At 31.4% G+C, this 24,259-nt stretch overlaps 1 protein-coding gene across 7 annotated transcripts in view; it reads right to left on the bottom strand.

The window, feature by feature from the left end:
* Positions 1–19,159, bottom strand: part of LOC127698325 (myosin-VIIa-like) — a 111,934-nt gene extending 92,775 nt beyond the window's left edge. For all 7 annotated transcript variants that reach the window (XR_007980794.1, XR_007980796.1, XR_007980795.1 and 4 more), the window contains exons 1-5: positions 19,000–19,159; positions 16,901–17,007; positions 12,035–12,097; positions 4,490–4,633; positions 1,875–1,983 (exon numbers count right to left, since the gene is read on the bottom strand). Coding sequence is in view for 4 of the 7 variants with exons in the window: in XM_052201719.1 (XP_052057679.1) it covers positions 1,875–1,983; positions 4,490–4,633; positions 12,035–12,097; positions 16,901–17,007; positions 19,000–19,039 (463 nt within the window). In the remaining 3 variants the exon portion in view is untranslated. The remainder of the gene's footprint in view (positions 1–1,874; positions 1,984–4,489; positions 4,634–12,034; positions 12,098–16,900; positions 17,008–18,999) is intronic.
* Between the last annotated feature and the right edge of the window lie 5,100 nt (positions 19,160–24,259).

Genomic DNA, 24,259 nt, shown 5'->3' with positions numbered 1-24,259 from the left:
TAGAATAAACACTTTTTTATAATAAGGTTATAGATCAATGTCATCTGATGTCAACGTAAAAGGAACAGACATTCAAACTGTGTAGGACTCAGTGCCTAAGTGGCAACTAGGATTGCCAGTTTTCCTGCCCCAGGTGGTGGTTCTCCCTGGCTACTTCTGCTTCAACCAGTAATAAAAACTGACCATCATCATGTAGTGGAGTTAAACACCAACAATCAATCAATCAATGTGAATTTAGATGGAAGCTCAACCATGATAATAGTAGTGATGGGTACAATCTAAAATTTGTAGTAACACAACAGTTGCATAGGAGTCTAAATTTCAATTACTTGTGGATGATGTTTGATTGAAATATCCATCATTATTCTTAAAATAATTGATTAAACATTTTGTTGATTTTATTTGAAGTTCTTTTCAAAGCAACAGAGGATGATGTTGGTTGTCTGGTTTTCTTTTCAATATAGATTCCCTAAGCATTATTTAGTCTCAAGTATGGAGTTTCAGCAAACAAAAAGAAAACTGTTCACAAAACAAAACAAACTCACTGGCAATTTGACCAAGGTGAGCTAAAATTGTTTTTGCTTTCGCTTAATTTCATTGTGTTTACTTATTTTTAAATATGGTGTAGTTTCATTGATTTTGATATTATCTTTTCATGTTTTGTTACTTCTCAAGTGTTACTTAGAAACTGATGAATTAAACAAAAGAACATTCAGGATATAACTCCAATAAAATAAAAGGCATTATAGATTCCTATCAATATGCAGAAGTCATTACAACTCTAGACTGCTCTACTCCATAGGGATTTATTAATACACAGGAATTCAACAGTTTTATTGTATTGCTAATCTAGTTGCATTCATAAAAAATTGCAACAACAAAAAAGCAATGGAGACATAAATTCTATGAGTATATAATAAAACCCTGATTAGGATGGGTGACGAGTGACATTAGAAATTTTACTGCTCAGTACTCATTGTAATATATAATCAAAGTACTGAAGTACTGAACATCGGATGACCACAAGTTCTTGAGGATGGTCAAAAGCACTTGTCACAGAAAAAAACAACATATCTCTTTACCTGAAACTGAGGTTAATGTACAGAGATATATTTTTTTCTGAGACAAGTTCGTGCGTGGATGATGAATAAATGACAGGAAATTCAACTTCACCATAATAACTATTATATTGTAGTGATACAAATCAGTATACATGGTGGACACTTTTCTGTAAAAATTCGATTTTTCTAAGATTGGATACGAGTAGGCATTCATATTTTCCCGCAAAAACAATTACAGAGTTACCGGTCCTCGCAAAAAGTTCTCTGAGATATTCTTCCGCATGCTTTAACACAATTTTTCGGTACGTCTGCATTGATATTATCAATGATTTTTTACTTATATATATATATCGAACTACAAAACATTTTCATATTATTAATTTATGTTGTAAACAAAAATATTTTTATCAGTATTCATTGAAGAGATGTATTTATATCAAACGATAAGGAATGTTATTTTGCATTCGTTTATGTGCGCATATTTATCATGTTTATAGATCGGTTACAAACCCAAAACTAATTTACATAATGGAAATCTAGGCGATAGCAATACATCTGAATGACCCCAAGGTCATCGCGATGTAAAAATAATTCTGTTTGTTTATTTCCATTCAATAATCATGCTTTTTATGTACATCAACTTATACAATTCTTATTTTATAAACAAGGATTGTTTAATAGTCACAACTATACTTGAATTTGAATTTAATGTGTTTATATGACCATGAACAGAAAATTTAGATCTCATATAAAAAAATACACAGACAAGCTTGCTTTCCAAATCTAAAGATTTATCATTCAACTGAATATTACCAAAAGCTTCTAGAACTGTATTGGCTTCAAGAATTTGCTGCTCCACCCAGAACGATGTATGGTTTGTTACAGAACATAGATACTGTAGTATAAACTTTGTGGTCTCTGTCTGTAAAAAAAAAAAACTGTTAAAAAATAAAACAATTATGTTGCTAAAGTATGTTGGCAGACAGCATATGCTAAAATATACATTTGTTCATATACATCTTTTAAATTATCCATAGCATGGCTTACTTTTTTAGAGTAATTTATCTTAATTTTATCAAGTACATCATTAGGTTTAATAATTAGTTTTAAGTTCTATGCTATTAAATGTAAAGACCATGCATGACAGCAACAGTGTGGTTTGGGGAATTTTCGTAATCTGAAAAACTGACAATAAACATTAATATTTTAAAATTTTTTGCAAAAACATATATTTAATTTACATGTATAACATATGCATGACCTTGATACAACTTGAGCTCTTTTTCAATGTTTAACTTTTCATCTTTTGCCTAATCTTAATATCTTCCCATAAGAATAACATCTTTAACGGCTGACAAAATCACAGACTGAGAGAAATTTTATAGTTACATAAGGAATCATATAATATAATGATGATAAAAACAAATGGTCATACATATTTGATAAGATAATAGTTCCCTGAAGGATGAGTAACTCTGGACAAATTACTCCATGAGTATTGATCCTCTATATATAACCATCTGTCTCACTATTTTAATGCATTCAATTATTCTGGATATAAATATTGTTACTCTACTGCAAGAGTTGGCTAAATATTTGTATGGAATTCAATGAATTACATTTGTACTACATTTTAGTCAATAACTATTTCTTTAATAAAAATTTCCTTATTGGAGATGTCACTTTCATTTAGTTCAATGACTCTATAGTGAACATACTTTTCCTTGTCTTTGATGTTAATTTTTATTCATCCTTGTTTAGCCACAACATTTTGAATATCGTGTCCTTTATCAAATGATATCATACTACAAAAGGCAGAAATCCACTAAAGTTTAAAAAAAATCTAATATGCTTAGAAAATATCATGTTATGGATAGGGCATGACATAATCATATTTGTAAAATTAAATTTAAAATGAAATGTATGATTTCATTTATTAATTTAAGCCTACTAAGAAATTAGTGGAATGACAACCTTCAGTTTCACACCAGACAGCAATCTTCTACAGGATGTGCTGTTTAAATTCAGATTTCCTCTAATTCTCACGAAGATTTTACTACCTTGAATTGCAATGTATAATTACTATCAAAGGAAATAATTAAGATATATAATCAATTAAAAAAAAATAAAAAACACATTCACATACAAGTTACTTCCTTAGCAAATTGTTACAACTAATTTGAAGTGTAAAGTTTTATTTAGCACTGAAATTAAATTTGAATTTACCAAATACTTAAAGGTTATAAGGTTGATGGCAAATTTCAATGGAAACATCAATTAACTTTGTAAATTCAGCTGTTCATGTGTATGCAAACTCACCAAATTTGTCAAGTAACTTTAATAGTATAGTAAACTTATAAAAATCCTTCATCTCATATATTTTAATAGATCCTGCATGCTCATTATTGCTGAATTCAATTTCTTGATGTATCTTAGCCAGGATTTAGTTGGCTAGACTTATACTGGGTTCACTTAGACCCTGTTTACACTTGTAAAAAAGATCGATCTTTCCTGAGATCGATCTAAAAAAGACCGATCTTAAGTCTAATGTAAACGGGAAAGATCCAGAGGTGGTTTTAAAAAAATAGATGTTATTTGAAGTGATCTTTTCAAGTGTAAACACTTAGATCGATCGCGATCAATCTTTCTTCAAGTGAATGTTATATTAAGTTATTAAAATAAATCTGCGCATGTTCAGCGACAAAAATGCAAGTGTTCAAAAACGAAGGATGGGACAAGAACAGTAATATCATAGATTGCGCCGTTTTTGGATCATTCTTCTGAATCGGTAAATTCTATTTCTTTGCTGCAAATTCTCATCTTCAAATTAATGCATTGACCTTTCATTTTTAAGTGATAGTCTTCTCACATTTCTTTGTTAAAATTATTAATAACTGAATACCAAATTCCAAAGATCCACAAGTTACCGTATTATTCTATTTTTACAATTATTTGTTTACAAAATGTAAAGTAATCAGGTCAGAGCAGTTCTTTTTATGTTGCAGAGTAAACGCACTAGACTAAATAAGATCAATCTTGCTTGTGCAAGTGTAAACGCGAACTGGTCCTTTTAAGATCGATTCAAATAAAGATCGGTTCATTTTCGTACAAGTGTAAACAGGGTCTTATTTAGCCATATGTGCATCTCTTAATATAACAGAGTTATTGCATGAATATTGGTGAATATATACACAAGTTCATGCAATATATATTCTACAAGGGATAATATTCACAGATATTCATGCAATAATCATTTTAGTGTATAGCAAAGCTTGATAATCTCTTTGAAACTATAATCTTTGTCACTGAGAACATTACTAAATTGAAGCTTTATACACACTGTCACAATATGATATATTGTTGCTATACAGTAACAAAATTTCTTTCATGGTCTTAAGTAACTTTAAATAATTATTGGAGCAGCTTACTTTTCCAGCTCCACTTTCACCACTTATGATACATGACTGGTTCACACCAGAGTTCTTCAAGTTCTGGAAGGCTTCTTCACTAACAGCAAATACATGTGGTTCCACTTGGCTTATTTTCTTTCCACTATATTCTTCTATGTCTTTCTATAAAATTAACATAAGATCAGAAAGTGTCATGGAATATATGGGTTGATGTAAAGAAAAATAAATATAATTAACAATATATACCTGTAAATATTAGACCAGTGTAATAATGATTACTGGTATTGTAATACAGTTATTATTGCATGAATATTGGTGAATATTGTCCAGAATAGATTTTTATATTGCACGAACATGCGAGTACAATAAAATTACTAGGGATGATATTCATTAATATTCATGCAGTAACCCTTGTATTGCATAGCAGAAGTTGAAACAAGAGTACACACGCTGAAATGTCTCGCCTGTTTTACTGACCATTGATTTCATGTTGAAAGTCTTAAAGATAAAGGTTTTACTACAAGTATCACATAAACTTAAGATTTTTAAAGATCCATGACAATGAGGTCAAGGTCAGATAAAAACTGTCACACAGACATGTACACCTAACAATTATTCCATACATCAAAAATCAAAAAAAGTTGACCAAGTGCTTATGGTAATTGAAAAACAGACCAAAACACATAAACTTAATGTTAAAAGCAATAGGTCAACTATAATTGGTGTATAAAAACCAAAAAAGACCAAAACACAAAAACTTAACATTGACCAATGAACCATTAAAATGAAGTCAAGGTCAGATGACACCAGATAGACAGACATGTACACCTCACAAACATTCCATAAACCAAATATAGTTGACCTATTGCTTACAGTACTTGAAAAACAGACCAACACACAATTAAATTAACAATGACCAATGAACCATGAAAATGAGGTCAAGGTCAGATGAAACCTGCCAGTCTGACATGTACCCCTTACAATCATTCCATTCACCACATAAAGTTGTCCTGCTGCTTGTAGTATCTGAGAAACAGACCTAATCATGTAACTTTAACCTTGATCCCTGATCCATGAATCGAGGTCGAGGTCAGGTTAACCCTGTCTTACAGACAAGTAGACATTGCAAGGAACCCACATACCAAATATAGTTATCCTATTACTCATAATAAGTGAGAAATTCACATGACAAAAAAGCTGTAATTTTTTTTCAAGCAGTCACTGAACCATGAAAATGAGGTCAAGGACAATGGGCATATGACAGACGGAAACTTCGTAATATAAGGTATCTGCATACAAGATATGAAGCATCCAGGTCTTCTAGCTTCTGAAATGTAAAGCTTTATACAAATAGTTTACGCCGCCGCCGTATAGTAATACCCATGTCTCGCATTCTGTGACTTTCGTCGCAAGCGAGACAAAAACTGTTTTAAACATATTTTTGTCACCGATGATGCAGTTGATATGAAGCCATATTATCATAGAATATTGCCAGCAACATTCAGTTACATTCTGTGGGAAATATTGCATTGCTATACAATAAATCAACTTATTTTCACATTTAGCCCTTTTCGGTCAATTTCATGCTGCTTTGTTATTGCAGTTTCTTACTTATAGAGAAGAATAAATTTGATTTATTTGTGATGCTTTACAATCCCAATAAACTGTTGACACATAGATAAGTCTCACTTGTTGGCAGAAAATTCAGAAAAAGATAATCTGATAACATTCAGGTGCGAATCCAGGATTTTGAGAAAGGGGAGTCCCCTGGCAAGCCAACGTTTGGAGTGATACTTGTAAATAGTCTATGCATTTATCAGATATGAAGCTCCATATGGGGAGTTCCTGTGGTGACAGTTATGCAACTTTATCGAAAATACATTTGATCTATGACAAGTACTTCCTATCAAACTAACTTGAGCAGAAAACTTAACAATTGTTGACGCCTTCGATGCTGTCGCCAGAATAGTAACACCTATGTCTCGCCTTTCGCAACGAAAAAAGTAAGACAATAAAGCTAATACTTTAATAGCAAATATAAATCTGATTGTATATGCCTTTAGATTGTTCTCATCGAAAAAAGGAAATACACACATGGTCTCCTAACTACAAATGTATATCTCAAAAGACAAAGACAGTATTGTAACTTAGGTCTCTTGACTTATTTCTAAACAAGAGGGTTGTACTCATGGTATCATGATTGTTTCCTTTCACAATTATGGTCTATACAACATCTCTGTTGTAAACAAAAAGGAAAGGAAAATTTTTTAACTACATCTAACTAGGCTAAAGCTTTACAAAAAAATATTAATTTTCAACTATTTACTTTAACATATTATTAATATAGACACCCCCCCCCCCCCCCCCCCCCCCACACACACACACACCCGTGTAGTGGGTTATAAAAACTGCAACTATGCAAAATACTCCCAACTTTGTATTAGATTAACAATAAAGTGTTATCATTTCTAATACATGTTCTGTCCATGATATCATAAATATCATGTAAAGTACAGAGTTTTGTAATACTGAGGAATTCTGAATCCCGTTATTATATTTTATGAACATACTGACATTATGAATGAAATGTTATCTCTCTCCCATTTACTCTATATTGCATTTCTCTATTACTGCATTGGCAAATCAATTTCCCTACAGACAATCTACATCAATACCATAACAGCTAAATGTTTGCATACTTAATACTTAAAGATTCTGATAACAATTACATGCATTGAACTATGTGAAGCATTGAGTTTTCATTTCAAAAATTATCTGAGGTCCTTACAGAACATCAAACAGTACTGGACATCTGAGAGATATACATTTTTCACTCCTTGTCTTTTGCAGTATCTCAAGGTTCTTTATGAGTAAAAATTGTGTAAGTCAGAAACATTTCAGTACCCCATCAATTTTAATCATAAAATTTCTTGTAAATAGAGTAGCTTGTCCTATGGCCTTCCATATCTGGACCACTTTGTTATTCACTTTCAGTATCAACAGTTATTTCAAATAATAATTTAATGGGTTAACAACGAGTTAGAATTGGATATCGCTTGATTTTCATTTGATTTATTTAATTTCAATACATGCCTTTAGGGAGTTTATTATTATTATTGTAATTAAATAACGAATGTTGATATCAAGCGATATCAAATTCTCACGAGTTGCTTTACCCGTTTCTCTTATGGTAAAATTAGATGTGTCCTGGTGAAATACTTTCTATTTTTTAAGCTTTCACTTCAAATATGAGTCCCCTTTCACTATTGAGAACATTGTGTCTGGAACCAAGACTTCAGTTAACATCAGATGTTTTTCAAGCATTTTGTATGATTCAAAATTGAAACATATGAGTATTTTGTATTATATTGAGGATGCATTTTTCGTATCAATTATTCATATATCCCACTCCATTCAGTATGATATGCGAAATCTCTTCATGCAAGAAATGGATAATAGGCCATAACCATAAGGGAATATATTGTAGTGAATCATCATCAAATCTGTACCTCAAAATATTTGCATGGGTCAGTTGGTCGAGTAAAGTATGTAAAGATATGAGAATATGCATTATAGGAATATTCCTTGTTTATACTTCATTAAGAATAAGAATAAGAATAAGAATATTTATTATTCCAATCAAGGGCCCTTGGTGGGCAACATAACATGTACACATAAAACAATACATCATGATTTGTAACAGAAAAACATTTTTATATATTAAAATGAAACATTGAAAAGTTCAGACAGATGTTATTATCTTCATTCTATAAAAAATCACATACATTTAATTCCAGGCAGGATCAGAACTATAAAATCATTACAATTATCATTGTTATTACATACATTAATTAACATTTCGTCTAACATCTAGACATGTAATAATATAGCTCCCTAAATATTTAAGTATAGACAAATTTTCATTAGTAAATAACCAAACAAATTTTGCCTCATTTGAAAGATATATAAAATTGGGACAGATACAGTTTATCTCCTTGAAAAATATCTCCCTATCATTATTGTATGCTGGACAACTAGTAATAAAATGTTGTTCATCTTCAACCAGATTTAGAGTACATTTCTTACAAAGCCTTTGGTCTCTTTCTATATATAAAGTTTTATACCTGTCTCTTTCTATTTTGAGATCATGTGCACTGATTCTGATTTTACATATGGCACTTCTCAATTGAAAATTGTTTAAAGATAGATACATTTCTTTCGAAAAACAAGTTTTAAGTTTGAAATAAGTATCTAATTTACTACTCTTTGTATCTCTTCTTTTTGTGTTCCAAAATTTTACAAAACTATTACAAAGTTTTTGCAATATCTTCTGATTTGTTTAAATGGTGATATTTCCTCCAAGGGGTTTAAATAAAGCCCTTACTTGATTCTAAATTGTACAAAGTTACACATCCTATCGCTATTCCTTTAAATATTACTATTGAACTGATCGTTATTATCTAAAACATACAATTCAAAGTGGTCTTATTCAGATGAAAGACATCTGTCATTTATAATTCGTCAACTGATATGTTTAACATAAGCCTTGTCATATTTCATGTTAATCATTTGATCCTTAGTTTGATGACTGTTATCCTAGCTATAAAATCCTATGAAATCATATTATTTCTTGTCAGTTTCAGAGGTCTTTTTCGGATTAACTTGACAGAAACAAATGTCAAATTTTACATTCTATTCCATCAACCTGGGTTAATTGAACAGCATTATTTGCCTTATATGTAAATTTCTTGGAACATAAGACTAGAACAGAATGACTAACTTGCTGTGTAGCTCTGATATTGCAAACTATATAATTTATTCTTTGTAAGATGTAGCTATCATTGTACCAAATACATGTTTCAGTGGTTGGCATTTGTTTACCTCTGTCATACTTGTTGTTTGTAAATTGTTTTGAATTAGGTCATTAGTTTTCTCAAGTGAATTGTTTCACATTTTTATATCTTGTCTTTTATAGTGGACTATTTGGCATGGGGTTTTCTCATTGTTAAAAGGCCAATTGCTTACATCCACTTCATTTGAACTTTGGTGGATAGTAAGTTGTCTCATTGGCGTTCATCCCATATCTCCTTATTTTCAGTTTTTTTTTTTAATTTTGATTCACATGCTATAAATTGTAATATCAATATTTGTGTATAACTTAATTAATAATTGCATCATCAATATCCTGAAGTAATCAATGTGAGACCAGACCAAGATAAGAAATCAATGTGACCATACCGGTGGAGACATGAAAACTCTTGTCAACAAAGATGGAGACATGTGACAAATAAATAATACATCATTAATGTGATTAGTTCTAACCAATGATTCAATACAACGGAATTACAAATTGACTAAATTAATAATTGATTTACTATTGTTTTTTTTTTATTTTGTGCTTATTAATATTTTCTTCTGAAAGACCATTCAGTTCATTATGATTAATTTAATTTCCTTTTTAGTATTTTGATTGTGAAAGGACACCTTTATTTATTTCCTGTTTACACAATATAATTTTGTAATTTTACACTTGATAACAATTATTCAATTCAATTGAAATTTATATTAAAGTCCAGAAGTACTTGTAGTTTTAAGCAGAAAAAAGCAAACAACAAACAGTCAATTGATTTTTAATATTGAAATATGAGATTAATCTGAATGAGAATGACATAATTGTAACAACCTTAGAGATATACAGACAGGATATGTATATATTGTTACAAGTACCATACTAACTTTTGTATACATAACCTATGTTTGACATAATGCACTTTGATTTTTGTAAATTACTTTTTAACTAGACACTCCAAAAAGAACACTTTTTTAGTGAAACTGTAAACATGTACTTTCCAATATATTGGTCTGTTAAGAAACAGCTACCCTTGATTTGCTTTTACGCCAAAATCCAGAACATCATAAAATCATATGTGCAAAAAATAGTTGCAAAAAAACTGCCAAGAAGCTTCCTAACTGTTATTCCTGTAGCATGACAGCACAACTATAATAGCAGTAATAGCAGGATCTGCTTACCCTTCCAGAGCACCTGAGATCACCCGCCGTTTTTGGTGGGGTTCGTGTTGCTTAGTCTTTAGTTTTCTATGTTGTGTTTTGTGTACTATTGTTTGTCTGTTTGTCTTTTTCTTTTTTAGCCATGGAATTGTCAGTTTATTTTCGATTTATGAGTTAAAATGTCCCTCTGGTATCTTTCGCTCCTCTTCTTTACTTACTCTAAAAGGTCTTGTTCTTGCAGCGCAAATAGACCAATAATTGTATTTTGACCTTATGTGTATGTTACTATGTATGTTCAATGAACAGAGAAGGCTGCCATTTCATTTGACAATTTAAAAACAAAATACATAAATGATTCTATATAAAGACCAAGTCAAGAACAAATATCTTTAAAGGTTCATTGCCATTACATGTTAAAGGGGCATTAGCTGTCAAATTCATGTTCACGGATTTGACTCAAATTCTCATATTTTATTTATAACATACTAAAATGTATATACGAATTCTAAAAAGTCTAAAATAAACAATTTACGATGCATGGACTCGATAATATGTATCTTCATTTTGTGTTTATTTTAGTCTAGAAGCCATTAACCATCGAGGTGACCTTGAAAGAACACTGTCGGTCATATAACCCGATATAAACATAAATAGATTGAGACCATGTGCAATTGGATTTTTCTAGGTCTGTTTGATTTTATATTATAGGTTATACAAATATGTTAATCATGGTTTTTACCGTTATAAGAATGAGTTTTTGTGGATAAAATCAGTCAACCAAATGGTTTATCCTTGTTTCACTTTCAATGTTGACATTCTTTTCCCTTTAATAGCTGAACAAGCCTAGTTTATGCATAACCCATCTCTAGCTAAGGGGTTGAATAAAAGGCCACATGAATACGGCTTCATTGAGGGGCAAGTGAATAATTCATTAGCGATGTTTATTAGCTTATTTTGACAAAATTGAATTACACTGGCTGCTAAAATCAAATTATTGTTTCACTGTTTTTGCATTCATTGATGATTGAACAAAAAAAAAATCACATATTTTTTTTTATATCTCGTAGCAAATGACCCTTAAAGATTTAACGATTTCAACCACAAATCATTCAATCATTTTTAACAATACCCTTATTACTAGTAAATTTTTGGGGCCCTTTATAGCTTGCTGTTCGGTGTGAGCCAATGCTCCGTGTTGAAGGCCGTACCTTGACCTATAATGGTTTACTTTTATAAATTGTAACTTGGATGGAGAGTTGTCTCATTGGCACTCATACCACATCTTCCTATATCTACTTATGAGGTAAATTAGACCAAGTTAGGTTCCAATGGCCTAAATACTCAGGTTTAGGAGAAGGTGACAGATGACCATACATGGAATTGTTAAAGTCATGTCCATTTATTGGTTTATTTCTATATAGACGAGGTACATACACTGTCTCTATAAAGGACACAATATACACAAGTTCTTGGTGCTCATAAATAACAAGACTTCTCTAATTGACATAAATATGACATATGTATAAAAATTATTCTTTATATGTGTCTCCTCACCTGTTCATATATTAACAACTGTTTATATGGGTTAACTGCTACCAATATAGACCCTGTAAAAGTCTTGTACCAGGTTAAGGAATATATCAAAAGTACAAATAAACAAGTTAAAAGAATAAAATAGTCTGGAATTGACAATAAAAAATGCTAATTCATATTTGATCATAATGTGTCAACATTTAACATTCTCTCACACAAAAACAACCATACTGATATCTCATACTGATAAACATTTGGAAGACATAGTAGGCAGGGATGTCTTTTTTTTCATAAACTTATCTATTAAAGTTTAAAATAATTATTTGTTTAATTTATAGATATAAATTTTTATTTTATCTCAATAAAACTATTTCTAATAGATGAATCACTGATTTAATAGTGGTCAAAACAACCTCAGATAGTGAAAATCTATTTTGGCTGCTGACTTTTTGAGTATCAACAGCATACACAAGAAGATTTCCATTATTTGGACCTTGAACTTCAGAAATCTGTGACAAAAACATATCATGCTGCAAATTACAATGTACTTTTTTGCACATTTCAAATGGACTAAATAAACTGAAAGGTCTTATATAATTTTGCATATTAAAGTAGACTGCCAATGGAATAATCCAATAGCTTATTCAAAACCAAAAAAGCTGTACATTTTATCTGCCATCTGGTATCATGAAAAGACTGCTGAGATGATTTACAAATAAATGGGCAGCTCAGCTGTATGACATTGATTTACCTGGTCAGGTAACAACACATGAGTCATAATGCCAATTTCCTGATAACCTAATTATTGATATTTTTGCAAAAGATTTAGTTTCTACCCTTTAGAAAAAGTTAAGTGACAAATAATTAAACTTCCACTTTGCAGGTGCTGTGTTTCAGATTTATTTCAAGGCTATAAACCATATTTACATGTTTTCTTTAAGCATTCTCATAAAATGACTGACAGCAATAATTACTGAAAGGAAATACATGCACAAGAAAAGGCTGAACCTCAAGAGTAACAAACATCAGGAAATGGATATTTCTATGATAAAACAAAATTATTCCATTTATATTCTTCGTCAATGGGCTCTAATGAAGCAAATGAAAATATCTAAGGAACATTGTTATGGATATAAATTCTAATGTCAATTTAAACATCATTATTTAATCCTTATGATAAATATAACCTTTGGGTCTAAAATGCTGATATCTAACTTAACACAAGCCATATCAAAACATTATATCTAGAAAGGATAGCATCCTCTGTCATGTCTGTTGTCCGACATGAACAAATGTAAATTTTGTGTTTTATTTTAAATTATATAGAAACACCCCACTTTTAAGGCTTTAAAAAAATTGTTATTGCATGTCCCTAAGCACTTCTTGTGTTCATTTGCATGGCATTGACTGTTACTATCTTTGCTGATTTTAAGGTCACCTTTTCTAAATAAAAACTAAACAGGGGGCCTACTTACGTACATACTGTACATACTTCAACAATGCACAGGGTGTTCCTTAGATCAGATTTATCAATTTTATGAAGTAGTGCACTAACAGTACCTGAGCTTGAAAAAGCTTGAAAAAGTCAAAAATAGAAAGAAAAAAAAACATTGTTGAAGGTAAAATTGTGCTGCTTTTCTAATTTACATTATATTGGTATTGTATACTCCTATTTAAGTATTCAAATGATTAAGCTATTGTACCTGTTGTTACATAGTAATTGCTGTAATGTCATAATGCAACCCTTGTTTTACTTGTATATGGTGTTAATCAATAATATCAGTACTAACAAGCAAAGGACAAAATTGTTTTTATTTTAGTATGAATAGTGTTGAAATGGAGCCATTGCTTAGATTTATATTATTAATGTATGCACATTTATACTTGTTGTCTCTCTGACAACTTTACCATATCTTTTAATCTTTATTGCAAATTATGTAATGGAACAGTTTATTCAGAGGGTAATTAAACACACTCCAGTTACAAATGTAGCTCAAAACGGGTGCTATCTAAGACCAAAAGGAGCTTTCTTACTGAGTTAATTACAGCAGATTCCATTGAGTGTGTAGCCAAAGGTAATATCTTTGGTTAGCTTGCTTGTTAGCTGAACCGTGAAGTCATTATTAGGTCAGGTATACTACCCTCTTTTCGAAGTAGCATAGTCCAACAGACAGATCGATTGGTTTTCTGTCGGACTAGTCTATTCTTAAAGTAGGGTAGTTTACCTAACCTAACAATGACTTCACGGTTCAGCTAACAAGCAAGCTAACCAAAGATATTACCTTTGGCTACACACTCAATGGAATCTGCTGTAAATAACTCCACCAATAGGAAAAATATGTCAGTTTTACCTTTTTAAAGACATTATTTTACATCCTGATATAAATAAAAGTTTTACTGTAAAAGGATAATAAAAAAATGTTTATTTCCTTAAACAGGTCATGAGATTAGAACTTTAGATAACAACACATTTTTAAGTGTTTAATTCCCATATATGTATATGTATAAATTTTAAATAACATTTACAGTAATTTTTCTTGATATTTTTTTTTAATTGAGAAAAGGAGAGACAGAGGCTATAATTAGGACGAAAACATATGACTTCCAAAATCCAGTCATTTATATAAGTAAAATATAGAAATGAATTTTCAGCTAAATAAATGTATTGTGAAAAAATGAACACTGTAGAAAACAGATAGGTGTGATCAAATACATATATATACAAATCAATTAAGGCTAAGATTACTGTATAACAATGGACAAAGCACAATGCTTATGGCCCAAATAAAATCATTGCAGCAAATAGTCCAAGAAATGTTTTCAAAGAATGAAACTTGTATCAAACTTTGAACAGAATTTGGGCTAGGAGTCTAGTTATCTCAATAAGAGTTTGGTCTACTGAGTCTAGTGGTCTCAAAAGATTTGTTCCTGCTTCTGGTGATCTCTGACAACAGTGTTTTAACTGTTTGAACTCAGGAGTCAAGACATCTTGACAATTTTTTGGTTCAGGATAAACAAAATAACTATGATTTCAGGATTTAATTATTTTCATACAATTCATCTGTATCACATGTAAAATCTGTATTAAGTATTAAAAAGATATAATCCGATTTACATTATCTATTTAAATGGTGATGTACATCAACGATTATCTAGTATTTAGTACAAAACATTGTGTTTACTGTTCGACTTGTTACTTAAGTCCTATACTGGCAGTGTTAAAAATTTAGGGAGTCTTGAGAAAAACAAATGTTCTTGGTTTGAGTTTGTGTACACCTAATATAAAGCTATGTTCTTTTAAACAAGCAAATTTTCGTCTTAAGATATGAAATATAACAAAGAACTCTTCTATGAAAAATGTTAGCTCCAGATCATATTTTTAAATTGAAAATGTAAACTGTATACAATGTACCTGTAAAAATATTTTGTTGTTCGTTGAAGTTCAATTGTTGCTATTCATTTAATTTTTTTTTACAATATTTTATGAATTTTGGTGTTTCTGTACTAATTACTCATTTGAACACATCAGTCTGACATACAGACCTATATATGCTACATACTTATTTAAGGTCAAACAAATTCAACTTGACATATTTAAGGGTCTTATAACAAATTATTGCCTCTCAATTACAAAATTCTTACAACTAATTACAATGTGCCTGTCAAATAAGTACTCAGGTATTTATTGTGGGTCACACAGACACATCAAGAAATTAAAAGTTACACAAATGTACTATTAGGAATTTAGTATAATTTTAAAGTAATTCTATTACATATAAGTCCATTCTTAACTTTTAAATGGACAATTTATTGTGTATGAAATATACACTACAATGTGTTTAGCCTATTGTGAATACTCTCACTGTGATGACTATAGCCAATACTTAGGATATTTTTATGAATCAAGCAGGTGCTTTCCTGCTGACTTTATCAATCTTCATCAAGGAGGATGTTAATTCTTTATGTTAGTGAACTTTACCATTGTAAACAACCTAGTAACATTTATATATACAAATGTTCATCTTCATTTATTCAATCAGAAATGTTATAAACAAATTAATATTTGGAAGATATATTACCATTATGAATTTATATTTAGAGAGATCAGAATAATCTGACAGCTATTATAATAATTAAACCCAGGGTATGTCCCCCTCCCCCTCTTTGATAGGGTTTACAATTATGGAGATGGATATGGGTTACAGGTAGAGGAGAAAGCATCATCTGAAATGAAGGAAAATATGCTGATTCACTGCAAGAATCTCAACAGTAAGATTTTTTTCAAATTTCCTATCAAAAATCAAGGTATCTTCAAAATTCACTACTTATGACAGAGTGACCTAGTTTTATTTGGAGCTGCATGAAAAACTTACATTCACCTAGCTAGGTAACTTAGCTATTTCAGAACTGAAATTGGACCTATATTGACTTATATCTAATACTGGAAATTCAGAAATTTATGCATGCATTTATCATTGCAAATCCTTGACCCCTGGCAAAAATGGAAAATCTAATTTATGCGATTGCAAACTTATTATAAAGGAAAATCACTACTGAAATTATGAATATGAGTTTTTATTATTGGGAACTTGATGTTCTTGCAATTTGTAAATTATATCGCAATAATTCCTAAATTCACAGTATCTAACCATTATGCAAAGTGGAGCATGAGATGTGGGTCAAAAACATTTGACTTTCATCTTATGATATGCAATATGCAACTGCATTCCAAAAAGTATTACTCAATGTCAATCAGTATCTACATGATTGTGGTACATGTAGCTCATGGCCAGAAAGGGTATCATACAATAGTTCCTGTTTACTTTGTTGAGATGAGCTTACATTAAAAAAGATGAAGTACAATGTATTAAGATTTGAAAAGGATACATATATTTTATCTTCTTTGTATCTTGTCTTTAAATTGATATTAATCCCATTTTCATCAATATCACTAATAATAATCATATCACGTACACCATCCTCAGGCCTGGCCCCTGAAAGTAAACAAGAATATTACATAATGCATGGTAAAATGCAGGAAACCGGCTTGATACTTGTAGTTGAATCATTTTGAAATCTATAACCCACACTATGTTTTTGTTTTGTTTAAAAAAAAATTTCAAAAAGGGTAAAGGTTCTAACACATCTAGACAATCTTATAAAATACTATTTTATGTTCTAGATATAAGATCTGATGTGTGAAGTTTTGCCAATGAAACAGTTAACCCCAAAACGCTAAGTAAGATGAACATTTAAAGGAAACTTTCAACATGTGAACCAATGTTCTATTCATATACACTTTGTATATGTGCGAAGTTCTTACATGTAAATGTCCCTTAATCATTACAGAAATATGAAACAATCAAATCAAGAAAAAAATTCAGCACAACCAAAGGATTGAATGATTAAAGCTGCTTTTCAAAAATCTGCTGGTACATATATAACACTACAAATGTACATGTACACTGTATACAATGTAATACAGGGTTGTAAATAACTTTTTAATGGGTTACTTGCATTCCAACTTGCCAACTTTGCAAGTGATTTGCCTTTAGTCAGGGGTCTGTGGCCCCCATTACTCTATTAATTTAAATGGTGCAAAATTCTGAATTGTAGATTCTCCTGACACATAACTTAATGAATAAAAAAGGACTGTGAGTTACTAAAAATACTACCCTCTTTAATTAATATGTTCCCTAAGGAAGCATAAATGGTATAAGTGTCCTATTAGGTCACAACAGAGGTACTATTAAAAAAAATAGTTTCAACAACCTGGCTACAATGAACCCCTAGTCACATGACTGGTGTGAGAGAGCTTTTGTTCTTTCAGGATTGTTCCTGAAACATGATAAATGAGTATAGGATTTCCTGCCAATTTGCATCTGGGGAGCATACGATTTCCTGCAAATTTGTGTAACTCATTTACTGAAAAATATGATGAACATGCAGCAACAACCTTCAGGAGCTCATTAGGTAACACCTGCCTCTTATTACAATGTAGGTATATGTACATGTATGGCAAGCTCTCTTTTTTATTATGGGAAATCCCCAAAAATCAATCAGAAAAATAATAAATAAACATAAAACAGGTGCTTTTTATTTTTGCTATTTGCAGATTCTATTAAGTGGGTAAAATTGTCTTTCAAGGGCAATAACTCATAAAAAGAGTAGACTAATGATTTTGGTAAAGTTAACTAATTTGTATATCTTATTTTGGTGATCATTTATGCTTCATGTATTTACAGTTTCTCTCTATCTATCCCTTAAATTTCCACAAAAAATGTGTAAAAAAAATCATTCAATGACAACAACACCTTTTGCCATGTTAATTCATTTGTATATCTCAATTTGCTGATAATTTTTGTTTTTTCAGTTTCTCTCTACCATGTGTACCGTTTACTATAGTTTCCGAAAAACACAAAAATGTTAGAAAATCATCATTAGGACATTAACACTAATAAGGAGTTGACAGATAATTTCACATGAATTTACTTAATATTGTCGGTATTACAACAAAAAAGCATTTTGCTGTCAGATCATTTTAATTTTTATATTTTTAGTTTCTCTCCAAAGCTCTATCTACTAATCAGGTATAAAATAAATGGTTCATTTAAGTAATTTTAAAATTAATATACTGTCTCACTTAACCTTTTAATTATATATATAAGGTAATCATCTTTTTATTAAAAAAAATGCACATTCCCATCTTACATGTCTTACAGATGTATATTGACATTATTGTACAACTCATAAATTGTAAAGAAACAATCCTGATAAATTATTAAATGTCACAATTTAAATTTACTCACAGAAAGCAAAATTAAATTTTAATCAAAATGATATGTATTGTAAATAAGAAAAACCAAAACTCGGAAACATGTGCAGTGTTTAAAAAAAATCATTTGGTTGTAATCCTAGCTTCATCAAATATTTTTTTTATTAATTTCAAATGGAAAATAACTTCAACAATAATTGGCAATTCTTACCACGGTGGGACATTCCAGGGCCACCTAAAGCCGAGGACATTGCAGGAATTCAATTAACAACGACTGTAACTACTATCACTATTTACATCCTTTATTGAACAGCATCAATACACAATACTGACTCAGACAATGAGTCTACTGCTTTTGACTTCACCGCCACTCCCAGAAGGCCACATTTTCCTCGACCATTTGATGATTGTTGTCAATGAAAAGATAGCTTTTATTATTGTTGATTATCTATAGCACACCACAATTAAAAAAACATGTGATGCGAAGCATTAACAGAAATTTTGCTAGGCTATTCATTAATATGTATAATAACAATGAAAGTTTACGACATTGCAGTTTACGATACACGCATGCGCTCTAACAAAATATATTTAGGTGCGAGTTACTCTCCACTGCAAGCAAATTCTGATGTTAAAATGGTATTTATGGGAAAAGGAAGAGGTCGAGGAGGAAGTCAATTTAGCAGCAAAGGTGGAGGCATATCTGCAACAACTCGCAAAGAGAAAAGACAACCAGATGATTATGATCGAGATCGTTCCCGCTCCCCTGTATCGAAGAGGCCTGTGTTGGAACGTCTTGGACCCCAGGTTATAAGCATATATATGCTCTTTCAAAAGCCAATTTTCTCTCTCTCAGCTGAGTATTTAAGTTGTCCTCAATAAATTTGAATAAGAAATGAATGTTACGCGTGGAACAAATTGAGTTTTACCTCAAATCAGTCATACTCATAATAATTTGAACAGGTTGGGGGAAGATCCTCATAAATGGATACTTTCCGCATTTTAGGCATTTATGGCTAATATGAGGTAGGTGTTACCTGTAAAAAGGGACGAAGTTAATATAAATCATTTTTTGAATTCAAGCATCATTTTAACTTCAGAATCTGTTGAAACAGAAAGGGAAATACTGAAACGTTTCCGATGTTGATCAGGTAACGTTTTTTTTCATATCTATATATAAAATTGTTATTGTACTCCTTCCTATACTTTGTAGACTAATAAATATGTATTTTACTCAAAGTCTCGTGAAAAACGAGACTGGAAGAAAGAAAAAGATTTCTGTGCAAATGCCGTAAAATAAAAAGGTTAGAAATATAAAGTTAACGATTTTAAGTTCATTAGTAGATTTTTTTTATTGATTTTTCTACCGTAATTGGGGACTTTGCAGTGTTCTCCCCAGGATTTTTTTAAGGCGCAAAATTCAAGGGGGCGTAACTCTTTTTTTAGAGTGAACGTTTGTGATCTGAAGCAATAAGTCATAAATCATGACATGCAATATGAATTATAATGCTTTGTGTTATGTGTTTAATAATGCAGAGTATTAATGAATTACAAGAATATATATATGAAATAAATTGATTTTAAACACAAAAGTTATTTGTATTCAGTCAATTAAAGAAGTCAAAATATAAATATTCATCTCTACTCTCTGCTCCTTCTAGGGATATTGTTTCAAGATAGTGTTATTTTGTTGGACAGTCTGTTCCTCAACTTTGTCTTTATCCTCTTCAGGGTTAAAAATTAAACCCCCACTCACAATAACTTTTGATTATACCCCCTTTAACATTTCTAAGCCATGAAAACTCAGTCAGCCACTTGTCATTGAAACCAGAAACATGGTGCTTGCTTTTATCAATTGCTAAAACTTGAGCTTGGTTGGGATTAGGAAAAGCAATGAAATCTGCTTATACTGACAGTGTAGATGGAGTTGTATTCCCCTTTTCATTAGATGTCATTGGTGTGAAAAAAACTTCTACTTCCATCATCTACCTTTTGCTTATAATTCACCCCTTTTTTATTTGCAGAGAACATGTTCATTCAGAATTAATAAAATCGAATATGGTTAATATATTTGGTATACAACTTTTTAAAACAATTTTTTTTTATAAATGAACAGCTGACCAGTTTCCGTAGTTTCACATTACGCTTCCGTGCGTATTATTGTTTAATCCTATCTTTGGCGGATATATATAAACGAAACTTTACAAATTCGTCAAAGTTAAAACCATTGAAATTATTTACCCAGTGACATTATACAGAAGCTGCTGCGATTCTGTACCCGTGTTGATTATCACATATTACCAGACGCACGGATTCACGATCGATGTTCAATGATCATTTTATTTCTAAAAATATGACAGTTTCAGACGAATTTACCTTGCAAGCAACACTTTTTCACTTTCTATTAAAGTAAATCACTCCTCGTTATCTTTAATCAAACTTTATTTTAATTGTTTCAACTACTAATACTTTCATTCATAGTTTTCATAGTAAATATCTTTAGCAATGTGTATTCAAATTTATCATGTGTATTCAACACATTCATTGGTCGTGTTTAAATAGATTCTTCTTCTCGACCAATGAAAAAAATCGTTATATAAATGGTCAAGTGATCACACACACGATGCGTAAATACAATGTATTTGCGATCTATTTCTTCAATTTCTGCACTAAAGTTTTAAATTTTTTTAATTTTCTTCACCGCACCGCAGCGTCATATCGGCCTGGGGAGAACACTGCTTTGTCCCCATATATACCCAAAATCAGGTATCAATTAACAGTGCTAAAAAAATGAAATTTTGTATTTATCATGATAGCTGTCATGGTGCAAATATTCATCTAAATGGCAACATCTGTATCTGTATTGAGTACGTTGTGGATACCAATAATGGCTTTAATACAATAGTAGAGAGAGCGCTGTCGATTTATTGACGGTTTGAGAGAGCAGCTTTGAAGCTCTCAATGCTCGGTGAGTGCACCAGAGTTCACGAAAACTTATTTTGACCTGTCGGTCATGGGACCGACAAAGCATGATTATTTGTCAGTCCTACAAAATTTTAGCCAGTCCTACAAAATCTGTCAATTTTATCCTGAAATAAAATTAATAACATATTTTATCGAAAAATAACTTTATTAATATTAGTTTTATTCTTCGCACCCACAGGCAAATTAACAATAAAGGACCAGTTCAGGTCTTCTGATTGTTCTTATTTAAAGTCATCTTCACTATCCATTTCATCATCTGAATAACTTTCTCGGCTGTTACAGTATTTATTTGCTCCATTGTAGGGTTCAATCGCTGATTGTTTGCCAGGGATGGCTCTATGAACAAATTTAGTAGGCCACGTGTAGATCGCCGCTTTGGTTTGTTTATAATAAATCCATAAACCAGTACCGGAAATTGGCAGTGGGTACATCTGATAACCGATGTAAACACTTATTGGAAACAGTTGCTCTACATCTAATAACCGATGTAAAAAAGTGCCGAAATATGCACTACAATGGCCATTTTTATATCGGTCATCGGGACCGGCACTAGCCTTCAAAATACTGGTCCGAGCCTCATTTTGACCGACAGGACCGACCATTTTCTCGAACTCTGGTGCACTACAGTGTCTTTAAGGTGGTTCCACTCTATCACTATGATCACTGTTTTCACGAAAAATGAGTTTGAATATTGTGGTGTTTTGCTCGTTTGAATCTCGATCACTTTGTGTTGTTCTTAACTTGTTTTTTCCACAATATTTATGGTAGATGTCCTGTACCAAGTCAGGAATATGGCAGTTGTTATCAAATAGTTCGTTTCTATGTATGTTGCATTGGCATTTGTTTTTGTTGCACTTCAGTGTTTCTGATGTTCCGTTGTTTTCCTCTTATAGTTGATGTGTTTCCCTCGGTTTTAGTTTGTAACCTGGATTTGTTTTCTCTCAATCGATTTATGACTTTTGAACAGCGGTATACTACTGATTTTATTTGGCAGTAATTGTTCTTTTTGGACGTGCTTTTTTAAAATATTCAACTGGTTTTAAAGCAGGAACCAGCCCCTCAACCCCTTTGTACAGAAATATTAGCTTCTGGCTTGAGCGTCATGTCTGTAGATCTTGTAGTCCAGTTTAGCGAGCATATTTGAGATGCAACCATCTTCTCTGGATTTGTAGTCTCCTGTTATAAATCTTGCAGCTTGTCGCTGAATTCTTTCAAGCTTATTGATGTTTGTAGATGTGTAGGGGTCCAATTATATTGCTCCATACTCCATTGTTGACCTGACCAGCCAAATATATGCTGTTTTCTTGCATTCTGGTGGGAAAAACCTCAAATTCCTTCTCAGGAAGCCTTGTGTTGAGTTTGACTTTTTCACTACATTGGAGTATAGGTAGTCCATTTTAGGTCCTATGAAATTTGTAGGCCCAAGTATGGTTTATGTTGGACTTCTTGTAGAATATGTTTGTTTAAACTGTAGAATTTTTGGCTCTTTCATTTTACGCTTAGAATGTAGCATTTGTTTGTGTTGAACCTCATTCTCCAGTTATTTGCCCATGCATCTAGATTCTTGAGATCTTCTTGGAGGATGTCATGGTCTTTCTGTGTCTTTATTGATCTGTAGAGTAGGCAGTCATCTGCGAATAGTCGAAATAAAGAAATTTTTAAGGCCATAGTTCAAATGAGAACTGAATACAAAGATAATGGCCTCCATAAATCCTACTTTTTGAAGGCTGTTATCTTTTGTCATGAGGATATTTCAGTCGCGGTGTCTATAGGCAAAATGTTGTCCTTTACCCAAATGTTTGCGCCATGACAGAAAATATAGATCTGTAAATGCAAAGTTTATATTTTTATCACTGAAATTTGATACCTGTTTTGGGGTATAATACCTATAAATAAGGATAGAACCCATTTACATGTATGAGGATCCATCCCAACCTGTTGAACAGATTGGGCACAACCCACCAAAATAGTTAACAGGTTTGGGATTAGTCCAAATAATTCTGACATCCTGCAGGTCTTGAAAGACTATTTTAATTTTTTGCTGTGACGCCTTCCTATGATGTCAAAAGGCAGAAATAATTTTTTTTTCTGCTGGACTTTGAGAGAGCATTTTCCTATCAACTTTGGGACCCAATTTTGCCATGATGATGAAATCTTCGATTAAATTTTTGCATATACACAACTTTATTATTTTTTGTGTACTTGTTGGTGCAGAATATTTCCAAAAATAATGATAAAATAAGTTACAACTCCAATTAGATGACCTAGTGGTTAACCTGATTTCCCAAGATCCTTCACTTTGGAGAGTATGAAATAAATATTCATTCTGAAGTACGTAAAATTTGACAGACCTGAATGTCTGGTAAATCAAACGTTCCAGAGATTCGGTCCATCAAATTTTACCGAAGTTCAGTATGAAAATTTATTTTATACTCAAGATCAAGAAGTAGCAAAAAATTTTGACTCTTTTTATCCATATTTTACTT

Source organism: Mytilus californianus, unplaced genomic scaffold (assembly GCF_021869535.1).
Source record: "Mytilus californianus isolate M0D057914Y unplaced genomic scaffold, xbMytCali1.0.p SCAF_4, whole genome shotgun sequence".
NCBI classification, from domain to species: Eukaryota; Metazoa; Mollusca; class Bivalvia; order Mytilida; family Mytilidae; genus Mytilus; species Mytilus californianus.
The sequence above is the reverse complement of the archived record's forward strand: the minus strand, read 5'-3'. Positions and strand labels throughout refer to the sequence as shown.